Source organism: Gouania willdenowi, chromosome 7 (assembly GCF_900634775.1).
Source record: "Gouania willdenowi chromosome 7, fGouWil2.1, whole genome shotgun sequence".
NCBI lineage: Eukaryota > Metazoa > Chordata > Actinopteri > Blenniiformes > Gobiesocidae > Gouania > Gouania willdenowi.
The window spans coordinates 6,370,461-6,394,670 of NC_041050.1; the positions used below are offsets into that span (position 1 = coordinate 6,370,461).

At 37.2% G+C, this 24,210-nt stretch overlaps 1 protein-coding gene across 1 annotated transcript; it reads right to left on the reverse strand.

Annotated features, from left to right (window-relative positions):
• Positions 1-14,730: 14,730 nt before the first annotated feature.
• On the reverse strand, positions 14,731-23,136 carry susd3 (sushi domain containing 3). Its single transcript, XM_028454192.1, has 5 exons — positions 22,961-23,136; positions 19,037-19,231; positions 16,581-16,728; positions 15,437-15,571; positions 14,731-15,361 (listed from the first exon to the last, which is right to left on the reverse strand). The coding sequence occupies exons 1-5, from the start codon at positions 23,043-23,045 to the stop codon at positions 15,022-15,024; spliced, it is 903 nt and encodes a 300-aa protein (XP_028309993.1). The 5' UTR covers positions 23,046-23,136; the 3' UTR covers positions 14,731-15,021.
• Positions 23,137-24,210: the final 1,074 nt, after the last annotated feature.

A 24,210-nucleotide genomic window follows, 5' to 3' on the forward strand; every position in this document is an offset into this window, starting at 1 on the left:
ATTTTTCTGTAATGTACAGATACACACACTTGGGGTATTTGGAACCCGTTGACCAAGTTTCAGGTTGAACTTGCACCGCGTCGGGGAGACGCACGCACGCACGCACACACACACGCAGACATTCCCTTGCTTTTATAGGTAGATATAGCCATTAAAACAACCATCACATTTGACAGTGACATAGCAGTGCATCATGTCCAGTATCCAGTATAAAGTATGTATGTTTTATTGGTGCATTAGTACACATATGTTTTTATACACTTTGGTAATAATACACAATTAATAATAGTTGTTTAAAAATAAATAAATAAACATATTCCCTGAAACATAATTAAAATCCACACGGGCCTTCTTGTCTTTACTGATTGTCAGCATTTGAGTTTTGAAAAAAATGTTTTATTCTTCAATAAAAGTAGAATTTTGACTTAGGTTGTGTGTTCACAAACTAAATGAGTAAAAAAACCATAGAGCAGTCAAACCACCTGCGTGAAGGTGTGAACACGTGTCATCTGAATATGCAGTTCATAGTGTAAGTGACTTAAAATGAGGCTGTAAAATCTGAATTTAAATCTAAAATCCAGGCACAATGGGAAAATATCCAATCAATACTCCTTCCTGACAATGGCATGATGTGAACCATTTCTCATAAAGCATTGGCTTGTGGAAATATCATTCATTAACACTTGGAATCACTTGTTATGTACAGCTTGTACTTCTCCCACATATCTTATCCAAATCCAAGCCAACAGATTGAAGACATAATAAATAGGCTGAAGTCTTCCCTCCAGTAAATGAAAGTGTGCTGCACAATATATCTTTGTTTTTTGTCTTTACCCTGGATGTGGAGGAAAGACAGTTCGTACCAGATCTGTGGTTTGGGTAATCTCTGAGAAACAAAGCAGCTGCTGGAGTGTGTTGTGAGAAAAAAGATGTGAGTTCAGATTATTTTGTATTTGCAGTGTGTCCAAAGATCCAGGCTTTGGTTGGCCTTGGCACAGAGGCTTCAGGAAGAGGACGCAGGTACGTATCAGCCTCAACAGCAGTGCTTCAAGGAAAAGATGAGGACGATCCAGCACATTTAGCACCTAGTGGCCTCAAGCATGTTTTTCTCTTTAAAGCATAGAGTCCTCAGGGAAGGTGGTGAATCTGATAAACAAACATAAAAAAAACCAGTCAACAAACAAAAAAAATGCTTCTGAAATACCATTATTAAGCCATTTCACTCAGTTCTTCCAGTGCAATTGAGCAAATAAGTACAATTCATCCATTAAAGCAGCTTTATTATAAATTGTTTATAAATGTAATAGTTAATGATGATTATACATTGTAGTAACTCTGCCAAGGAGGTAATATTTTTACTAGTGTTTATTTATTTGTTCATTTTCAATTAACCAAAGAAAGACCATATGCCATGGAAGATTACCGGTACCTAAAATTTTGTAATGGATCCAGGTAAATATACTGAATCTGGATCAGATAAAATATTTAATAATCCCAATCTCTCATTATTGGTGAAATTTAAAAAATTAATATCTTGGTTCGTAATAGACCGATTTGTATGAAATTTGAATCAGTTATGTTGGGTTGGTTCCTCAATTGCCCCACCAAATTTCATCAAGATCAGATCTGGATTGCACACTTCATCACAATTTTTACAAAAAATGGGAGCGTCCATACATTAGGACCCACTGTATGGTTATTGATAGGCATATACATTTCTTCCAGTTGATCCAGATAAGAATATCTGGCAATGTGGAAATTTGTTAATGATGATTATACATTATATTTGTATTATTAATTCTTTCCTGATAACTCATTGAAATGTTAGTTTTGGTTTAGCCTTTTAGCCACTTCTTATTGATTGTTAACGTATCATTATTTATTGAGTTGAATTTTGTTTTTAGCTCAATCCCCAGGCGTTGAGAGCTTCAGTGTGAGCAGAACAGAATAAGACTGAAGTCTCTGCAATTCTCCATCAAAATGTTTACGGATACCAGAAACCTAATCATCAGCACTTTGACCTGAAAAGTCAACAAATACTGAAACACTGAGCTTAATGTGTGCTCCATACCCCCACTAACAGAATAATCTGCTCATAATACAGTAACATGACACTAACAATAAACAAAACAAAAACAGAAAAGGGTGCTAGCAATATCTGACCTTTAAGTGTTTTTGTTCTATCTCTTTGCTGCACTAAACAGTGTGTTTTCAATGATGATGGTTTTTCTGAACCAGGCTGCTCATTGAACTAATTGCGATCAACCAGATCCACATCAATGTCTTACCTCATTGCTCTGTTTGGTAACACAACGCTCCACTGAGCCTTATTATTTCTAATATTCTCTGATTGCATCCTGGAGACATAAACAAAACCTCTTCTCTGGATTTGACTCTCCTGATGATGGCCAACGCCTGTCAGCTAAAGGCGGTGCTGGATCAGGAGCCAAACTTCTCCTTTTACACCTCCACTGTTAAATCACCCTAATAAGCATCTCCCTTTGTTTACAGGTCACAGTTGGGGTCCTGCTTATCTTCATAGGTAAGAAAATCAACAATGGCGGCGCTCTTTCTACATTCCAGCTATCCGTTTGTTGTCTGATCTCAAGGATTTAGAACTCAAAACATCCACAAAGCTCTTAACTCTCCACCCACTCCATCAACTTCGCAGATGTTGTCTTATTCTATTCATGGGCACACCTATCTTAACCATCAAAAACTTTTTTAGGAAGTTACACCCTAGACAGGTCACCAGTCCAATGCAGAACACATGAAGACATTCAATGACGACCAGGGTAGAGCAACAATTTTAAAAGTCATGGAGTTGGCGTAGGCAGAGTTTGAGATTCTTGCCAGGGGTGGGCATAAGAAAAAAATGAAACAAATATATAGACAGTATTGAGATTTACGCCAACCACAATGTGTGTAACATAAACAATAATGGAAAAATGATTAGTAACATAACATAGAAAAATTTGCGTCGACGCGTTGCTTAATGTCAGCTAATCAGCTTTCTGCTTCATTTTTGCTGCAGTACTAAACATGAACTGCTGGGTGCAGTGTCGCTTCACCATTTACAGTTGAAGAAGTATTGTGCAACAGAAGAAGAACCAACCTAAAGTCTCAAAAGTTTGGGACCATTTCACTGAAATACTGTATTATACTACACACCTGAGGTAGAACTAACATATGTGAAATGAGACTAACAGTAACATGTTAGAATCAAAGCAGCAGAAAACAATTATATATATATATATAATGACTTTGTATAAACTGTAATGCGCAAACCCAGTGTATGGGAGTTGGTAGTGGGTCCAACTCATTTTATTTGTCCATTACTTCAAGACATTTTCTTACCAATTGAATTTACACAACTGACCAAAATTGTTAAGCTAGTCCCTTGCCCACCACTGTTCTCTGTTCCTTTCTAGTGGTCCAATCTAAGGGCTTGTCATTTCTATTTTCACTCATGCCATAATTACGTTTGTGTATTGGTGAGCCACACCTTGTTGGATGTTTAGGAGTTCTTTCAAATGTGAAGAAGGTTTTACATCATGTACTCAGACATAACAGAGTGTGCCCTGATCTTTGATCATAAAATGCCCGATTAACGGAATTGACATTGTAATTTTGCATATGCGAGAATTTAGCGTCAAAGTTCACAATAACCAAGCGTATCTCTCTGCAACCTGTTTACATGCGATTAGGGAACTGTGAAGCTATTTTTAGTGTTCAAAGCACCTTTAGTCAATACGCCAGGGCCGCATCTTGTGAGATGTACGTGTGATCCACCGTTTGTGTTGTATACGTTCTCCACCAAAAGACGAGATCCTGAAAATGTAAAAATGTGGAGGAAAATGGTAATTAAATTCATGATAACTCTGACTTGAGAAGTGTTTGCTAGGTCGTTTTCTGTGTCCCCGCATTCCTTTCAGTAAAATACTCTTCGTTGTTAATATACATATATAGGGACACTGGCAGGCTACGTCACTTTCCACCAACCATCCGTCAAGAACATCCCAAAGAGCATTGGGCAGTTTCACTAAGTTTGAGCAAATCCTAAATATTCCTTGTTATTCATACAGTGGATTAGCTGTCACCAGTATCAAGTCCAGTAACTTGTGACAAACAATTCATTACCTCCAGCAGGACTGTAGCTGTTACTATAGCAACTGGACCTGACACTGGGTTCACTAACTAAGTTTTGGTGCAACTGCAGTGGTTATGTTTTGTGAGTTAAGGGAAGAGTGCATCTATGAATTTATGCAGAGTGAGTGTTAATGCAAGAACATATGCCAGTGGTACTAAATTTTTTTTTACTACATTTACACATGTTAATGGAAATGAAACAAGTTTTGCAACCAAAATTTAAGCATTAAGTGATAATAAGTAAATTGAATTGAATTTCTTTGTATTTTTCCAAATGTATACATGTTTGCAGAATACATTAAACTTGTTTTAGTGTGGGTTATTTTACAGCTCTTACAGATTAATCCTTGGTTTATTGTCAATTTTTACATTCTTATGAAAAAAGTGTATATTTACATTAATAATTTTTGTTTATTATGAGTAAAATTAGTTGAGTTAACCAAAGCTTTGTGAAATGTTGAGATTTTTCTCATCAATTTCAGCATAAAAGAGATGCACGTGAGAGTCATTTGTTGCTCCTTTGACCCTCTTCCATCACCTAATCCTCTGATATCCCTCATCAACCTCGTACTTTTTTAAGGCTTTTTTCCCCCTCTTCCTTCATTTTCTTTGTTTTTTTCCCCCCCTAAACCTTGCTACTCTCCTATCACTGATACCCCTCATCTAATCCTCCTCTTCCCTAGATCAGAATCTATCCAATGGAGCCGGTGGTGCATGATGTGAGGGGCCTACATACCAACACCATGATCACAGTCCTGCTCCAGCCCTCACCGGGCGGCTCAGACAAAGACACAGATATTTACATGTGGGCGTGGTTGTAGTCCAGTTTCACCTTTAGAAACTGCCCAATGATCCACACATGCATGCACATACGTATCTATAACTTATGTAGGCTACGTTTATACTGAGGAACAGTAACTACATGCACTAGTGGTGAGCCATAGTTTCGTTTTTATCAGTTAATAAAAATATCAATATATTTTAAAATAGTTTGTGTTCACATGTATTTAAAAAAACAAAACAACAAAAAAAAAACTATTGTCATAGTCTAGTTCAGGGGTTCACAACCTTCGGGACAGGACCCCATTTGGGATTGCGAGACACTGGGAAGGGTTTGTCAGATGCCTTCAAGAAACAAGAAATTTGAGCCCTTTTTTTTACTTATTTTTACCCTTTTTTTTGCAACTACACCAAACTTGCTATATTTGAACCTATTTTCATCACTTTTTTTGCCATATTTTTGCTCCTTTTAATGCATTTTTGCTACATTACTCCCACTTCTCCATCAAATTTCAATGCCTTTTCTGCACATTTTTTCCACTTTCAAGACATTTTCGGCACTTATAAACCCCTTTCACCACTTTTCCCACCTAATGTTGCATATGTTGACCCATTGTCACTTTCAACCTCTTTAATTGTTCCTATCTAAATTACATTACCCCGCCTAAACCCCCGTCCCCCCATTTCTGTCCCCTGTAAGCCAATATTGACACTTTGAAACCTTTTTACTACCTTTTCTGTCTGTTTTTGGCCACTCTAATTTCCAATTTCCTATTTCATTACCTTTTCCATGATTTTCTGTAACTTTGAACCGATTTTGTTTCTGATTAAAACAAGGATTTACATCTTTAAGATGACTATACGTGGGCTGAAAAGGTTGAGAACCACTGGTCTAGGTAATGTCACATATAAAAATGTCGTCGACCAAGTTTTTATGATTGTAGTGGTTAATGTATTGACAACAGCTTTCGGTGTCCACTGACCAAGAAAGCAGAGTAGTGCTCAACACGTGTGTGTGCTACTAGCACGCTTTCATCATTGTCTCAGTTTTTCACTGCCCCCAGTTCTCTTTTCAAACTGGTATTTTGTCTCCTGCCTCTCTGTGCAGTTTGCTCATAAAGATATTCCCCATGTCAGCATGTTTTCAGCTCTCTTCTCTTCTAACCAGACCACCACAATCCCCCTCCCTGACCCACAAACACACTGACCTCTCCAGGCCTTCAAAGAAATTTCCTCAACTAAAAAAACCCAACAAATATTCATTTACCAGGAAAACAAAGGTGAACAGGAGAGAATCAGCCACTGTGACAAACGAGTCTGCTGCAAAAACAACAGCACCATTGTTTTTACCACATGTGACTTGTCCCTGTCTGTGTCCTCTACTGGTAAACACTGACCCAGAAGACCAGCCAGAAGCAGCATTATGGCTTCAATTTATTAAAGCACTAATGACAGATCAGGATGACAATCTCTTTCCCTGACAACTCAGACCAGGAGCTTAGATGAGTTCATCTTTGCAGAGGAGGGTGTGTAACTCATCTGCTTCTCAGCTCAACTCATTTCTGCGTCTTCCACTTTACCTTCAGGTCACGTCTACCACTAAGCGTAGACATCATGCATGTAGACATATTGGTCTTTGAAATCCTTGCTCCTCCATGTCCTAATATTCACTATAGAACAGTCATGATTTTGTCCTTTTCTTTCTTTCTACTGTATCTTACAGTAGGGGTGTGCATTGCTGTAAATCTGAAAGTACGATACAATTCACGGTTTCCATGTCACAATACGATATGTCCCGATACTAAACAATACGATCAAATCGTGATAGCAATAGATACAAATTTCACCTTTACAAGTACAAAATGGTGTGAAATACAATTCATTTAAGTTTTTTTTTTTTTTTTTTTTAATTCACGAGAACAAGTAAATCGGATCTAACTGTAATTCAAGAACCAATATCAAAAACAAGTGGTATGTTTTTCAAAGTGTCAAATTACATTTTTCAAAATAGTTTAACTTTTGCTTCTACAACAGATTACAATTCTATTTAGTTCTTAAACTCTTGAAAAAAAAGTAACCACACACATCTATAATAAGTGTCCAGTATGTTTTAGGAAAATAAAGGTCTGATGTGGTTCACGTTTACGTGCTATGCACATGACACAATTAAATTTATTTTTCTGCTAAAAAATCTGAAGAAAAATGTTTTATTTGGATATTTTTTGGATCGATACGATAATCGGGTGGTGAAATATATCGCTGAATAGATCTTTTCTTACACCTTTATCTTACTAATGTTTAGTTTTCTCCCCTCTATTGTTCCACCATTTTAATTGTTGTGTTTTATTGGATTTTAGTATTATTATTTACCATCTTTATTCAATTGTATGAATGGCATAATTTCACTATACTTGGTTGCATTCAAAAAAAAAAAAATGTGCACCATCTTGGCTTTTTCTTGTCCCAGCGTTTAGTTAAAAAAAAAAAAATCCTAATTCGAGTGTTTTTGTAATTCTTCTTTGATAGAGCAGGTTAGCTGCTTTTAGCTACATGACATAGAGTTTATTCCTGACCAAATTATGGCCTTCCTGAGTATATTTTTAGTTAAACACTGTTGATCACTGGGTGTGTGTGCTTGTGATTATGTCAGCACGTATGATGTATATAAGTGAGTTTACCATACGATACGATAGACAATAATGTATTTGTGATATTGACTCGATTCAGAAAGGAAAAAAGGCCAAAAAAATAATAATAATTACAGCTGGAAAAATAACCACACTTTTATTTGACTTTAAACAGAAACTAAATCCCAAAGTTTTGGCTGATTATGCAGAAAATTCAAACAATACCTTGATTATGGGCGTGTCCGAACTGCTCCAGTAGCCACGCCCAGTCTATACTACAAAATATCTAAAGAACAATCTATGCTATGTTAACTAGCTACTCTACACTCACTATACCGCTCTCTTCACAGTTCTCTCAATTCAACCAATACTCGCCTAATATTGCAGAGACCACAGGTGCTAGTTTTCAAAGGAGGGGCGGGGCCAACAGTGGTTAGTGACGTAAGAAGCCACCAAAACCACCATTCTTAGCCAATAGCAATATTTGATTGTAAAAACGGGGTTTCAACCCATAGATGGCAGTCACTATTACGTTTTTACAAGAAAATATGGCAAATTGAAATACTTTATACCAAAATACATTTGTTTTCAGCATAAATTTGTGTTTTTTCTTCCTAAAAAACAGTTTGGTGTGGAGTAGATCGACCCCCCTCAGGATACCACCCATACCATCAGGAAGTTTTAATATCGCGATATCTTCTTGTCTCAAAATAAATTTTCCCACCTTTTAATAAGTTGTGATTTAATTATTTATTGGTTTGGATGTACAATACAATGCCGTCTTTTGTCGCTATCTCCTTCAATGGAAATTGGGTGCTATAGGTATGGATGGATGTAGTGTTAGGTTTTGCTGCTGGTAAATCAACAGCTCCAGCAGAAATACTGTTGTTAGTGAAGGCCTTAATTACACAGTTTGATCAATGTTTCTGTTCTAAAACCCTAATTAGGGCCTAGCTCATTCTTTATCTTTATCCCAGGGATTTAGAAAAGCAACCACATAAAAACACTGTTCTATTTAATCATCAACTTGATATCTGTGTGTTTTTCATGTCCATATCAACAGTATCTTCTACGTGACGTTCATAAAGCACCTTTCAGGCGACAAATGAAACATCACAATTGTCTTTCTTTTCCTCCTCCACAACCATCAGTGGTAACCGTGGCAACAGCCAGCAGAGCTGAGGGCCAGATTGATGACACGCTCAGCTCTACTCAGTGCAGATCTGTACTCTGATGTGTATTTATACATAATGGCTGTCTCTGGTTGCTTCTTTTCTGGTGGTGTCTCAGTTGTGGAGTTTAACAGATCGGCTCAATGGGGGTATGAGGATGCTAATGGCCAGTGGAGGGTTTGTGGTTCCTGTGAAGCAAACCTAATAATAGAGCTCTCATTGGATTGTAGATGCTTGAATTCAGACCAAACACTTACTTTAGTGACACTTCCATCTCCCTTTGAACCCTTAGAACCTCCCTGTCCTCTCTCCTTCTAACACTTGTTGTTGCTGTTATTTGTGACGTGACAAAATTATTTCAGAAGTGAATAATCTTCCTTAAACTGAGATATTACATCAGCAGTTACCTCTATAACACTCTGCAATGTGGAGTGGCTATTAGAAGTGGATGTAAATCATTTTAAAACAGGATGTTTAAGAGTTAACTAAATGGTTAAATGGTTAAGTGGCCTCCAAAACAGTAATTCCTAAAAAATTGTAATTCAACGAAGTTAGAAGGAATATGAAGGACATGATACACAAATACTCCTAAAAACACAACAAAATGCACAAAATGTCAACAATCATACACAACGTTATAACAAAAATACACAAAAGATTGTGAAAATACACAAAAATGACTTCAAAGACACACAAAATAACCTTAAAACACACATAATGACGGATAAACGCACAAAAAATTACCAAACTGACATTCAAATAGACAAAATAACTCCCAGAACACATAAGATGACTAAAAACTCACACAACACAAATAAAAACCACACAAAAAGACAACAAAAAATTACAAATCACTTTTTTCCTCTATTACTGCTCAGATTGGATCAGACAATCACATTTTGTGGCCTCTCCATGATAAAAAGTTGCCCATCCATTCCCTGCCCTCTAGAGACTATATTTAAAATACAATAAAAAGAATATTATGGTGCTTAATTAGACATTTTCTTAAGCACAGATCTTCTAATAAGTACATTTGGAAGATTTTAAACCAAACTTGTAAAACAGTGGAGGATCTCTTTAAACAGTTAAGTGAAGAGCACTTAATGCCCTATTATATATTAGGTTAAACTCACTCTTTTAATTATTTTAAATACCATTAATAAATAAATAACGAGGTCTATTTCCTACTTGTGATTGTCACGTGTATAACAGAACCATTAATATTAAGCATCAATGTTAAAATGCACTCAGTGGGAAACAGCGCCCTCTAGTGTTTCATCAAGAAACATGACATTTCTATCAGTGCAGAAAAACAGCTGTAGTATGCAGTGGTAAACAGACAACTAAAAAATAAATATCACCTGAGCGACCGTGGATCAGGTGGTCGTGGGTCGTCTTCTGATCGAGAGGTTGGGGGTTCGATCCCAGTACCTGACTATGTGTCGAAGTGTCCTTGGGCAAGACACTGAACCCTAAGTTGCTCCCAGTGGTCGACTAGCGCCTTGCATGGCAGTCCTGTCCCACTGGTGTGTGAATGTGAGAGTGATAAAGCGCTATATAAATCAAGTCCATTTACCATTTCTTACCATATCTAACCCCTATAGCATGTTATTTAACTCAAGTATTTTTACAATCAGTGTGAATAATTCCAGTGCAAAACTGTAGAGAAATGTATGTAATTTCCATAATTGAAGTTGATTGTTGTTACGAATGGTGAGACTCAGGTGCAGGTCAACAAGACACGACTTCAAATTGCATACAATAAGTTTTAATAAACAACCAGCCAAAATACAAAAACAACCAGAAACAAAACAAATGCTATACTACACAAAAATATCCTAACAAAAAACAACTTCAATGAGCGAAAAGTACCAACTGAATAAAAAGCTTAACTGGGGTGCAGCAGAGTATGAGGGAAAGGAAGTCCGGCAAATGTCAGTGGCAGGTGGATTGCTGACGGGGTGATGGAGGGTGAGTGGTGAAGCTGCGGAAGTCCGGGTGTAGGGATCCAGGGAGTTTGCAGGGGTGCAGAGGGGAAGAAAATCCGGAGTTTGTCCTGTCTTGTCCACAGAGGGTAGAGGAGGGTTTGGAGGCCAGAGTGTGCAGAGTTCCAACTGAGAAAATAAAGATAAAGGTAAGCTTTGGCAACAGATCTACAAACAGACTGATTTTTGAGGTCAGACACTGACGATTCAGCTTTACAGTCCGACGAGGAACTGAAGTCCAGAGTGAAGCTTTATTCAGTGGAGAAGATCAGACCCAGGTGCACTTCATCAGCTGATTGGTAGACAATCCACCTGCCAAGCTGCCACCCACCTAGAGAGAACAGAGACTGCACTACCTGGCTTCCGAGCCAGAGGGCGTGACAATTGTAAAGGCTGTAAAAACTGCAAAAAACGTTATTTTCTTATTTTTTTTTAGATAAACAGTATAGTTGTTCCTGATAATCACTACAAACACAACATTTTCTAAAAATGATCTTCATCTTTAATTTACTTTGATGAATAAACATCATGTGTGCAGTGGTGCATGTGTTTAATATTATATGCAGAGCAGTTTTTTTTTTCAACACCCTCTGCACAGGAAATTAAAGCATCTTTTCTGACCTTCCGCCACATCTTACTGTGTTATTATCCATGGACAGAAAACACAAGACACAAGGACATGAGATGATAATAATGGGTGAAGCATGAAATACAAGCCTTGAATTTGATTGATGGAATAAACAATGGAAAAATGTGTGGATCATCTTAATATTTCTGATTTTAAAAACTGCTTCTTTTATGACAAAAAAAAAGAGCTCATCTCTTCAGAGTGATCATGAATAAGATAAAACATTAGTATGTGATCATGTATAGATTGTGAGTCTGTGTTTGACCCACTTCTCTGCCTTTGACCCTGTGGTTTCATCCCTGACTGTTCACAGGAATGCAGAGGAAGCTGCTGTGCACATGCACACCTGACCCACAAAGCCTGAGCTGTGAATGCAATGTGATGATGAATGGAAGAGCCTCACACACCCCTGGGGCCCGTTTTCTTCTGCTTGGGGTCAAGCGGTTCATCAGACTATGCAGCAGTGGGTCTGAAGAACAAAGGGCAGTAGGGCTTTGAAGGCTCATCTAGTCATTGAAGGGGTCCTGACTCTGAGGCACCAGAGCAACCCTGATCAACAGGATTATACATTTAAATCTGACATTCAATTACAGCCATTTCTAAGTGCTATGTTTGGTTTTTCAGCTTCATATCAATTTAAAACCTTAGCAAGAAACCACATCATATAAAAATCAAATATAAAATGTCATTCAGATTATTTTAAACTTCTGAAACCACATTATTCTTGTGTTTTATTGTGACTTATATGTCTTTTATGCTCCCCACATCTTTGCACTCCGAATCGCCCCTATTGGGGACAAAAATAAAGTTGATTGATTATATTGACAACACCCTTTCACATGGTTAGATCATGTGATATACAGTACCAGGGGTGTCAAACTCATTTTAGTTCAGGGGCCAAAACGGACCAGTTTCATCTTAAATGGGCCATAGATTATAGGTGCAAATTCAACATTAATGTGCTCTGGTTTGCACTTCCACGTATAAATGATATACACATGATAAATACATGATGAAGTGAGGAATGGAACCCAAGCTGCTTGAGGACATTGCACCCCAAATCATGACTGACTGTGGATATTTCACACTGGACCTCAAGCAGCTTGGGTTCTGTTCCTCACCCGTCTTCCTCCAAAACCTTGGACTTTGATTCCTTTCCTTCATCAGAAAAGAGAACAATGGACCACTGGCCAACAGTCCAGTCCTTCTTTTCCTCTTTTTTTTTTTCTGAAAAAACTGAAAAGTAAATGGTGATTTCGTCACATATTCTAATTTTTTGAATTCCTGTTTTCGTGGGTTTTATGAGCTGGAAGCCCAAATTATGTAAAAATAAACAAATAAATACTTGAAATCGTTTAAATTGTGGGCCTTGAATCTATAATCTATGAAAGTTTAACTTTTTGAATGGAATTATGGAAATTAAACAACTTTTCTATGATATTCTAATTTTTTGGAAAAGGTCTGCACGTGAGTATATCAGTCCCTGCAGGATCTTTACTTAAATTTCCCTGATTATGGGAATTTGGTGAAATTTCGTGGAATGATTTTGGAAAAATTTGCCAGATTTTGGAAAAATTGAGAGTTCTTTCAACAATTTGAGATAATAAAAAAAATGACCGCCGTCATGTGATATAAGAACTGGAAAACAGAGCTTTGCAAATATTGTGGATTTGAATAGAATTTTTGTATTTGGAGACGCTAAGATATCTTCAACTGAATTACTTCCAAAATGTTTCATGTTTTTTTTCATAATTTTTTACTTTGTAGTTTGTTGTTAATTTGTTTTGTTAGAACAATCTTTGGGTCAATATTGCTTCATACCTAAACATATTATCAAATGTTGTTGACCTGCTGCTGTTGTTTTAAACCTAACAATAGTTTGGTGACTGGAGAAGTGCAAATGAAACACTTATTTTAAACCGTGACATCCATTTGTTTTACTAAATTAACCTTTTTTTCAATTTAAATGCACAATATAATAACTGGCCTCATCTATGTATTTGTTTGTTGGTTTGTCCTGTTTTCAACATCTTCTATTTTGAAGCATCTGAGTTTGTTAACAAACATTTTTTAAATTTGACCTGTATTTCCTCCAAAAGTTGTTTTTTCCAGTGTGACCCCAAAACAAACTGTCAAAGTGACATTTCTGCTGTTTTCACACAAATAGAAAGTTGTGCCAAAACAATGTCGGTTGTTGGTTTTTTGGCTTCTACAGAAACACCAGAGTATGGCGGGAATTTAAGGTTGTGTAGATTGACGTCATATCACAGGAAACACCATTAAACCACGCAGAACAAAAACTACAGTAATCACTGTTCTTCCTGTCTGGTGAATAAACATAAGACACAACGGTAAAAAAAAAACAAACAAAAAAGAAACAAAAACACTTCTTAAATACCAGAAATGTAACTTAGAACATTCTACGGCATTGCCAATCCCACAATGCAATGTGCAAAACCTCTTTCATGTGACTGTTTATGATGGAGTCAAAAACAAACTTGTGACCAACAATTTTAATCTTCAACATTTCCTTGTTAGTAAATTTCCCAATTTTTTTGGTATGAATACCTCTGATTTATTGCTCAATGAGTCCCAGACTATGCTATAAAAATGTCACCAGTAGCTTTAATGTAATGCTAAAAACAGAGGTGAAATAATGGATTACAAGTACTTACATTACTGTAACGGAGTTAATTTTATAGGTACTTTTATTTTTAGATCAGTAATTTTACTTGTACTTTAGAACTAAAGTAATTTGTTACATTTCTACACCCAATCATTACTGATTAAATGATTATTTTTTGTTTTAAAATGATCAACAGACATCGTGAAACTAAAAAAAAAAATTAAATGACTTGAAAACAACTTAATGCATCACATCATAGGCGACCAATCAGATTAAACATAATGCACCAAGCCAAAACAACATTGAATGCTGGTTATTTTCTTAGTTTTATAGTTCATCAATGTAGCTACTATACTGTACTTAGAGACTGATATATATATATTTTTTTTTTTTTTTAATTTTGAATTGAATTCATTGGTGTTATTTTATTCAAAAAAAGAATTGTACATTTTGACAAACCGTTTATTTTATAACAGATGCCTTTGAGGAAAATAAATAAAAAGGAAGACACCAAATCTTGCACAATTGGAACTTTAAGTTCCTACATGAGATGTTTACTGTATGTAAGGGAACAGTGGCAAGATTTATTACCAAAAATAAACATGGGGAGTGAAAGTAACTAGTAACTTTTACTTTAAGTACTATTTATTTTAGCTACATTTTACTTCTACTTGAGTATTTTATGTATAGGCTACTTGTACTTGAGTACAATTTCAAAAAGAAAAAGAAGAAGAAAAGTTACTGAAAATATTATATAACTCACTTATTTTCTATTGGCAATTTCATTTATTTACATTTCATAAAATGTACAGTTTTTCAGTTGGTCTCGCTCAAAGATTATTTACTTGAAATAATCTCAATATCCAATGTTTATCACAGAGTGTCACCACGAGAGCTCTCCAAAGTGTATGATCTCCTTTGGTCCAACAGAGGGCAGTGTGTCAGTATAGATGGAAAAGGCACATCATCACCATCACATAAGTTGGTCACTCCTCCAATCATTGTTCACACCTGACATCAGTCTAGTCCTCCTCTGTGCGTATCCCCTGTGTCCTCACACAGATATGACTCGGATTGAAAATTCTTTGGGGTTTATGTTTTTGTTGATGTTTATGTTCCTTATGTTTGGTTCATATTCCACTGACTGAGTCCCTCCAGGCAGGTTCGTCTGCTGTCTTTCATACTGCTGAACCAAACTGCACCCTCTGGAGGTCTGAATCCAGCCTGGACTCAAAGTCTGAGTGGAGAACAGAGTCTCAGATCCCTGAGAAGGTCCACGAGCCTGGCTTTGATCTGCCATCAGAGGCTGATTGTAGTCGTTTCCAGGGAGAGAAGAAACTAAAGGACTTTGGCCAGAGTTACACAAAGGAGCACCGATATCAGACTGCTGACATCTGTGAAGGAAAAATATTTATTCATTTATTTATATGTATTCTATATCCTCAGCTTGACATTTCAACATATCTCACCTGCACAGGGAAGGCTTGTGACTGTCCTGCAGGTTTAGCATCTTCTCATGAGCGTTGTTGTTGTTATTTCGGCCTTTATTCACGTATCGAGACCTTTGCGGTTCCTGTTCCTCCCTGAGCCACATCTCTGTCTCTCTGTCAGACAAATTCAATCAATATTTGACTGAATTCATTTAATGCACATCATATTTAGTGACACCAGAAGACTGATCACAATCTCAGTTAAAAACTAGAATTCATACATCTCTATCTGATCCATATTATGACTTTTTGAGGGGATTAAAAAAACTATTGAGGTTTAATGCTAGAAGAATAAACTATACATATATCTTATTGCAATGGGGCAAATATATTAACATTCCTTACACAGTGGGGTTTTTTTTTTTTTTTTTAAACTTAAAAAAATTTGAAACCCCCCCAAAAAAGTTTGACAACAGCAAGAAGAAACTTTGTGAACTCATAAAGTAGCATCTTATCTAGATCAGACATTGACAACTGGCAGCCTCTAGTTTTGTGTGGGCCCCAAAGTAAATGCAAAACTGGATTCCAAAACACACAGTATCACAACACAAATAACACAATAACAGAGAAATATACAAAATGTCATAAAAAAAAAAAAAAACCACAAAATGGCTCCAAAAACACACAAAATGCCACATCCCTTTTCTTTCATCGTTTCCTTGCGGTACTTTGTCTATTGCTCCTATTTCCTTTTCTGTCGCCCATAGTGGCGCTCAGTCTAATTTTGCGAGATGTAAAATACAACAAATGACTCTAAAAAACATAAAGCAATGACAAAACATGCACAACATGAGAGAAAATATGCAATGAAAACAAAAACACACAGAAACCCTTTGTTCTTTCCTGCATTAATGCTCAGATTGGTCATTATCTGAAATGCTGGCATGAATATTGATAATGTAATTACATTTTTTTTGGCCTTTACTGTGTGAGAGTTGGGACTTAACAAAAATCAACCAACCACAAAACATTGACAAGCGAAGTATGACAGCTGATAGGTGTTTCCTTTCCTATCTGGGAAAAGACAAAATGACTCCAGAATGAAATTTTGCTCATGACACTTGGAATCAATCTCTCACTTCTTAGTTTAATTAAAATCTACATATGTGATTTGGTCACCCACCTCTCTTGCTCTTTTTGGTTGTCTTCTTTGATACAATCCAGTAAGCAGCAGGTGATGAAGGCTACAGACATGAGGAAGATGATGGCTAAGCTCACAATGGACGCCAGGACAGCCACTCTGAAGCCATAGTCCCCGTAGGGGGTGAGCGCTGCGGGGGGGGGGGACCAAAGATGAGCGTCGTCCACTGATTTATTTACTTCATTTCCATATCATGCACTCAGCATGTCAGACAACTTCATCCATCATGCTATAAAATGTGCACTGTAACACTTCTTCATCAGAAACCCTGTCACACCATGTAATAGATACAGCATGCTTTGATTTGGCTAAAGACTGGAGCTTTTTCAACCATTAATGCCCAGAGGGACAATAGGAATACCAGTCATTTAGGCTGTTTACAACTTGCCTGGACATCATTAATATGGAAAGCTATTTGAGCAAACATTTATTTTCAGTTACATCAACCATAGTTAAGCTTTACTAGTGCTTAAAGGTGCTGTCTGCAACTTTTATAAAAGTGACTTTTTGTCATATTTGCTAAAGCTGTCACTATGTAAGAACAGCTTTACGTCAAACTAGTAGTTTGTGTGAAAAAAAACAGCCTCATTGAGTCCCGCCCCCTGCTGCTCCTGCAGCCTTTGGCAGATTGCCAGAATGCACCGCGACCGAGCAAAAAGAACCAGAATTGTGTTTGATGGACTGTCCCGCCCCTTTTCCGGGCTGTAGCGCCATCTTTTTCACAGTGTATGGTCTGGAGGAGTAGAAGATGGAATTGGTGATTTTTCTGCTTGAAAGGTAATTACTGCTGCTTGATTTACATTATGTTTGATTTGTAATTGTTACACTAGAACTCTGTAGTGCATGTGTTGTTTATGTGCGCGCAGCAGCCGCCGTGTGCGCTGCTGTAAGTGACACTGTGTTGTTGCTACTGAGGTGTGTGCACATTGAGAGAGAGAGAAGCACTGCAATTTAACAGAGCATGTTATATTACTGTGATGTTGCTGTCTGGCTAACATTAGCTTATTAGCTCCTCTGAGGGAGGGACTTTGGAAAGTTTGGAGGCAGGGCAAGAGAGCAGCAGGGAGGGAGGGGGAGAGAGAGCTCTGAGAGTTGCGGACTGCACCTTTACGTTTTGAGAAAACATGCGCACTAGTAAACTAAATTTCTGTAAGTAAACTTTACTAGTGACGTTTGCATGTCAGGAGATCAAAGTTGTCTGAAAAAATGAAAACTATTATTTACTCCTATAAATTATTACGTGGATACTATGCTAATCAGTAGCAGGTTTTGTTTCATTACTAAATTGTACTCGTGCACTAGCACAGGGGTTCTCAACATTGGGGTCAGGACCCCATTTGGGGCCGCGAGACACTGGGAGGGGGTCGCCAAGTACCTTCAAGAAACTAGGAATATTTTCCAAACAATTTGAACCCATTTTTGCTTATTTTTTACCCTTTTTCTGCAACTACAGTACACCAAACTTGCCATATTTTAACCCATTTTCATAACTTTTTCTTGGCATATTTTTGCTCCTTTTAATGCATTTTTGCTACAATATTCCCATTTCTGTCACTTCTCCATCAAATTTCAATGCCTTTTCTGCAAATTTTTTCCACTTCCAACACATTTTCAGCACTGCAAACCCTTTCCACCATATTTCAGGCTTATTTTTGCCAATTTAACCACATTCACAATTTGTCTTACCCATTCTTGGCCAATTTAAACCAATTGCTTCTACTTTTAAACCCTTCTCCCCCCCCATTTCTGACACTTTTAAGCCAATATTAACACTTTGAACACTTTTTTTTAACCACTTTTTCTGTCTGTTGTTGGGCACTCTAATTTAAATCACAGATTCATAGAACAACGTGCTGACTTTAGGGATGGGTCCCAAAAAGCCGTCTCCTTTATTTCCCCCCTATAGATGCTTAGCTATGGTTAGTATCACTGATATCAGATTTATGCTCAAATCGCTTCCCAAACATAATTACCTTTCTGTTTAAAGATTATCGTTTTGGATAAATCATTAAAATCCCCTCTTACATTTGACACTAAAAACACTCCAGCTCTAAAACTCATTGCTGTTCTCCTGTATTTGCAATAAAACAATTATTTAGTGGAGGTTTTTTTTCCCCAAAAGCACCAACAGATTTCCTCTCAAATGTCTGCTCGCTCACACAACTTAAAGAATAATTATTGGATGCCGAACAATACAATGGGCAATCGTCATTCATCACAATGCCTGTAATAGATTCATATATAGTCCCAACTTCTCAGGATAATGAGCTGACAAACTGTTCATGGGGAGATCTGCTGCATTTGCATTTCTTCCAGAAGCGGGAGCATTTACTCTCCACACAAACACACAACAATATAAGCACAGTATAACAATTAGACTTAATGAGATTTTATTTTTGGCAATTCTCTCCATGGTGACAATTTTTATGTTTACTTACGTTTACAGTAGGTCTCTCCAACCCAGTGTGGGCTGTTGGGGCCCATTATGCACGTTAGATCGCTGCCAATCAGTTTGTGTTTGGCCGGGCACTGCAGGGAAATGACGCTGCCCACGTTAGTGCCATTACCACGGATGATCCTTTGGATGCCCAGAGCTGGCAGAGCCATGGGTGTGCACTGAGCCTGTGGATGGACTTAAGCAGACAGATGCACTTATTCACCATGAATTATGATACAGATGTTGATATAGTGTACAGCAGTGGTTCTCAAACTTTCGCTTCTGAATGCAAATACCCCCTTAGTCCAACTACAACATTTTGCTTAAAAAACGACTTAAAAACAACTATAAAGCATAATGATGGAATGAATGAGTGATAACATACATTTAAAAAAAAAAAAATCTCATTTAGTAAATAAGTGGAAAGAAATAGTATTTAGTGCAGTGGTTCCCAACCATTTTTGGATCGTGACCCCATTTTGATAAAGAATTTCTGGTGACTCCAAAGACGGCATTTTTTTTTTTGAGAATTAGTTTTTGATCATGTTTGAGCTCAGATAATTATTATTTTTTACTGCATTTTAGTTGAACTAGATTTATATTTCACAAAGTAAAAGTATAGAAATACAGTTGTTTACGATTGTGTTTTTAAAATAATAATAATAAAAAAGAATGATAATTAAAATATTTCAAAAGAGTATTTTAATTTTTCTGAAATTTCAGTTGACCCCATTTAGACTCCAGGCGACCCCAAGATTGAAAAACACTGATTTAGTGCCTCCTGAATACATTTATTTCTATAGTTTTTATCATTTACGGTCATCTCACGCCTGGGGTGGAACAAAGACTGACACTTTATTTGGTAATTTTCCACTCTCTCTCACTCAAGTACCCCCTGTAGTGCCATTGCATACCCCAAGGGGTACACGTACCCCCATTTGAGAAACACTGGTGTATAGAATAATGTACATAATATACAAATATTTTAATAAATGCCATAAAACACAGTGACTGTACAAAATATGTGAATTCATTTGTTGTTCTTTTGAAAAATACAAGTTTATTTTGGGCGCTCGAGTCATGTGACTTGGTTCTTCCTCTGTGAAGCGACACTGCACCCAAAAGTTCATGTTATGGTACAGCAGCAAAAATAAAGCATGAATCTACAACATTAATCTAAAAATAAGGATTTTTATTGAAACAGTCACAAAAAAAAAAGAAAAGTAAGAAGAATCAGGGCTGAGCTGCTTTCTTCTTGTAAATAAGATGTTACATTAAACATTTTTACAGCAGTTTTACTGTTTTGGACTAAATACTGAGATTCAATGGATTTTTTTAATGCCTTAGGAATATTTTGGGGCCACTTTTGATGGAATATATAAGCATTCAGTAAGACGAGTGCTGGCTTGTTTATGTTGCCATTTTTGTTCCAAGTTTGACAAAAAGTTGTGTTTTAGAATGGTTTGAAACAGAAAATGCTAAGCTTTAAAACGATATATGATATTTGTGATATGTTGGTGTATTTGATAAGCATACAAATTTTTGTAGTCAACATCATCATCAATTATTACGTTATTAATAATTTTTGTTTTTTTTGTTATTTCATACACATTGAGGTTGGTGCAAATCTCGAGACGGTCTATATATTTAATTCCATTTTTATCTTTGCACCCTCTGGCAAGAATCTCAAACTCCGCCTCTGCTTGTTATACTAATTCATGCATTTTAAAAAAGTCCATTTGTATTCACAGTGACGGTTCAGTAAAACTCAAAATTCATGAGCTGCACAGAAAAACAGTTGAAAAGTGGAAAGGAGGGGTGGAGACAGGAAAGCACTGCAGATGAGATTCATCCTACAGCAATCAGCTCTGAAACCTTGAAGGACTTCACACAACTTAAGCCACATGCATGCACTGCATCCAAACTAACAGCACCAAAAAACAGGAAAAGTGATGAATATACCAAAGCAAAATGTCTGCAAATTTGATAGAAATTAAACAAAAAAAACAAACTCTGGAATAAGTAGCTGTGATACAGCACAGCGGGACGCAGGAAGAAGGAACCGTGCACTAACAATCCAGTGTATGACTCCCTAATAGAAAAAGGTCAGGAATAAATATAAGAATGTTTTTAATTATTGGCAAGAAAAGCTATACAAAAAGCCTAATGCTGCTCATTTATTGTCTGAAGTGTTTTACCATCTATTTATACAGTAGGCTAAACACAGCTGAGTAACCATTCAATCGGGTTTTCTCTTTGTTGCGTCACGTTAAAAATAAAAAAGTCTCGGTAAGATAGTTACCAACATTAAAAAACAAGTCCTAGTTTAGAAAATGTTATCAAATATTAGCACAATTCCAACAACATACAGTCAAAAATAATAAGTTTGTATGATACATCTACTCTGTCCAGGTAAATCTTTATAAATGTGAGATCGTCAGTATTTCTATGCTACGGTAAATATCCCTGTGTTGTACTTATGGCACAATTAAAGTGTGGCTGTTATCAAGAGGTGTCTAAAATAAATAAATCGTCGACCCAAAGCACAAGGGACAACTTTTTCACTTCCGATCCGATACCAATATTGCAGCCTTGAGTATTGGCCGATACCGATATTGATCCGACACGATAACAGTACAAATCACAAATACTTTTATTACTTTGTAGTGTGGCACCGGGCTCATCTGCCGCACGAAACGTTCCGCAGGATAAAAAAAAAAAAAAAAGTCCCATTTGCTTCATATGGGCGTTTAAAGCGAAGCCTCGCCCACCAGCGACACATCCAACTCGGTGAGTTTCACTGCCCGCTGAAGCAAGGCGCTACGCTCCTTTTTCTCCTCTCAAACATAAACCACCAGTGAAAAAAGCCGGTGTGATTAGCAGCTAATGCTATCCTAGCTCGGTGCCGCTTTCAAAAGATGAAAACTACAGAGAACTTTTATCTGCTACTCCCACCTCCTCACTGATTCTCCTCCACGCCTAATCCTTCCTAGTCCAGTCCAGTGATTGGCTTTCGTCAGGCGAAACAGTCGCAGGAGTTCAATATTTTCAACTCTTGCAAATGTGCGAATATGAAAAATTGGGAGCGCGGATCGGACCGCACAGGAAAGATTTCGCATCTGAACGCATCTATCCATTGACTTTGTATGTAATCTGGTCGCACGGACATTTTGTGACACATCCGCAGTATAGGTATGACAAAAACTGACCCATTTATTATAAACCAATTGGTTACATAAATTTTATCCTTCAACATAATACCTACAGTATTCTACAATTGAATAAAATAAAGAAAAAATAAACGCTATCGTTATGATATCTGAGATTTTAGATGCAGTCCGATAAAATCCGACATTTGTTTTCTGGCTGATATCGGATCGATATCCGATATCAATAACAGATCAGGACACCCCTACAAAGCACAATTCCAAATATCTAATCAAGGAAAGCTATTGTACATTATTTGAGCATATTTCCATTTATGTAACATAAGAACATATACCTTAGAGGCAGTTGTATATATAGCAGAGAGCATGGGTTTTATGTAATCTCACTGTGTGTGTGTGTGTGTGTGTGTGTGTGTGTCCATATGTTCAAAAATATACACATATGTCTGAAGTTAAAACCTCATTTTTCTTCCTCCATTTCGCTTTCTTTTTGTCTTCAGCTAAAGAATCAACTAAAGACACAATCATGTCCGTAGTAGTTGATTCATAAACTCAATGTGCTTTGTTTTGTCACAAATGAATAAATAAATAGATAAATAAATAAATGAATAATTTAAAAAAAAAAAGTTAAGGGAAAAGGTTATGGAAATACATCATTTCACACTAATGTTGCACAAGAGGAAGATTGTGTAGCTGTTAACTGTCCCACGCACGCACGCACGCACGCACGCGGAGGTATTCATGTGTTCCAGACCTACCGGAGTTGTTGCGGTCTCTACGTTCATGTGTGTTGGTTTGTTCAGTCCTAGAAACATCCTCCACTGACGCTGGAGACGCTGACATGTTGCAGTAGGACGGACGGTCTGTAGCTGCTCTACTCTGAGCTCTTCCTTCCTGTGTGCACGCACGCACCCACTGGTCTGTATAGTGTCAGTGTCAGTGTGTCCGTCTCTCCTCCTCCTCCTCCTCTATGAGAACAGACGATGGTCCAGTCCCGCCCTCAGTCCTCACCGTCACCAGGTCCGATAATGGACGCATCACAGATGAGGTGATGAAGCAGAGGCAGAATTAAGCAGAAGTCACAGTTTCCCTTCACATCCGGTTTGATAAGTTTAGGTTTCCTCAGAATGGATGATAACAATAAGTTGTGAACATAGTCTGAGTCATTAAACATCTAATCAACTGGTGGCGCGGGGCCCACATGTGGCCCTCCATCTAATTTTGGGCGGCCCCCAAACAAAAAGCACAAAATACATCCAGAAACACAAAAAATGACGGAAAAACACACTAAATGACAATAACAGTAAACAGCACTGTAAAGCAGGGGTTCTCAACCTGTTTCACCCTGGAACCCACATTTTGTGACAGTCATTAACAGTGTTTGGAATGTTTAAAGTAACAGCGTTTTTTTTCTTTTCTTTCAATTATGGGGTGATTTAACTAATGACTTTTTACACCGTTACAACGCCGTTAACGTTATTGAACGTTACATGCATTGATTGAATAAACTGTTATCTGAAAGCACCCCAGGCTTCATACGCAGCTGTAGTGAGGACTTGGGTTAAAAACAAGGTGAGCGATTATGATTGGCTAAGGCGGTGTCATGTTTCACAGTAGCCAATCAGAACCAGTGTTTTTACACACGCCATACACACAACCACTACAGATTTGATGAATCAGCAGAGATGGCGAGCGTGGAGAAGTCCGATGAAAAGTTGGCATTTTAAGGTGGAGATACAAACACTACTTTAAATTAATTATGGTCAAAGGCAAGAACGTCCATGTGAAGTGTACGTTATATCCAGGAGAGAAGACTTTGTCGACATCCGTCAAATTTAATGAAGCACTTTTTTAAAGTAAAGTTCCCAAATTGTGACCCACGTTTTTTTTTTTTTAAGAATTCAACCAACCAAACTTTGTTTTTAAAAATTAGCTGTTGAAAACACATATAATCTTTAAAAAACAAACAAACAGATCTATATATTTTCCTGTGTAACATGCATTTCAC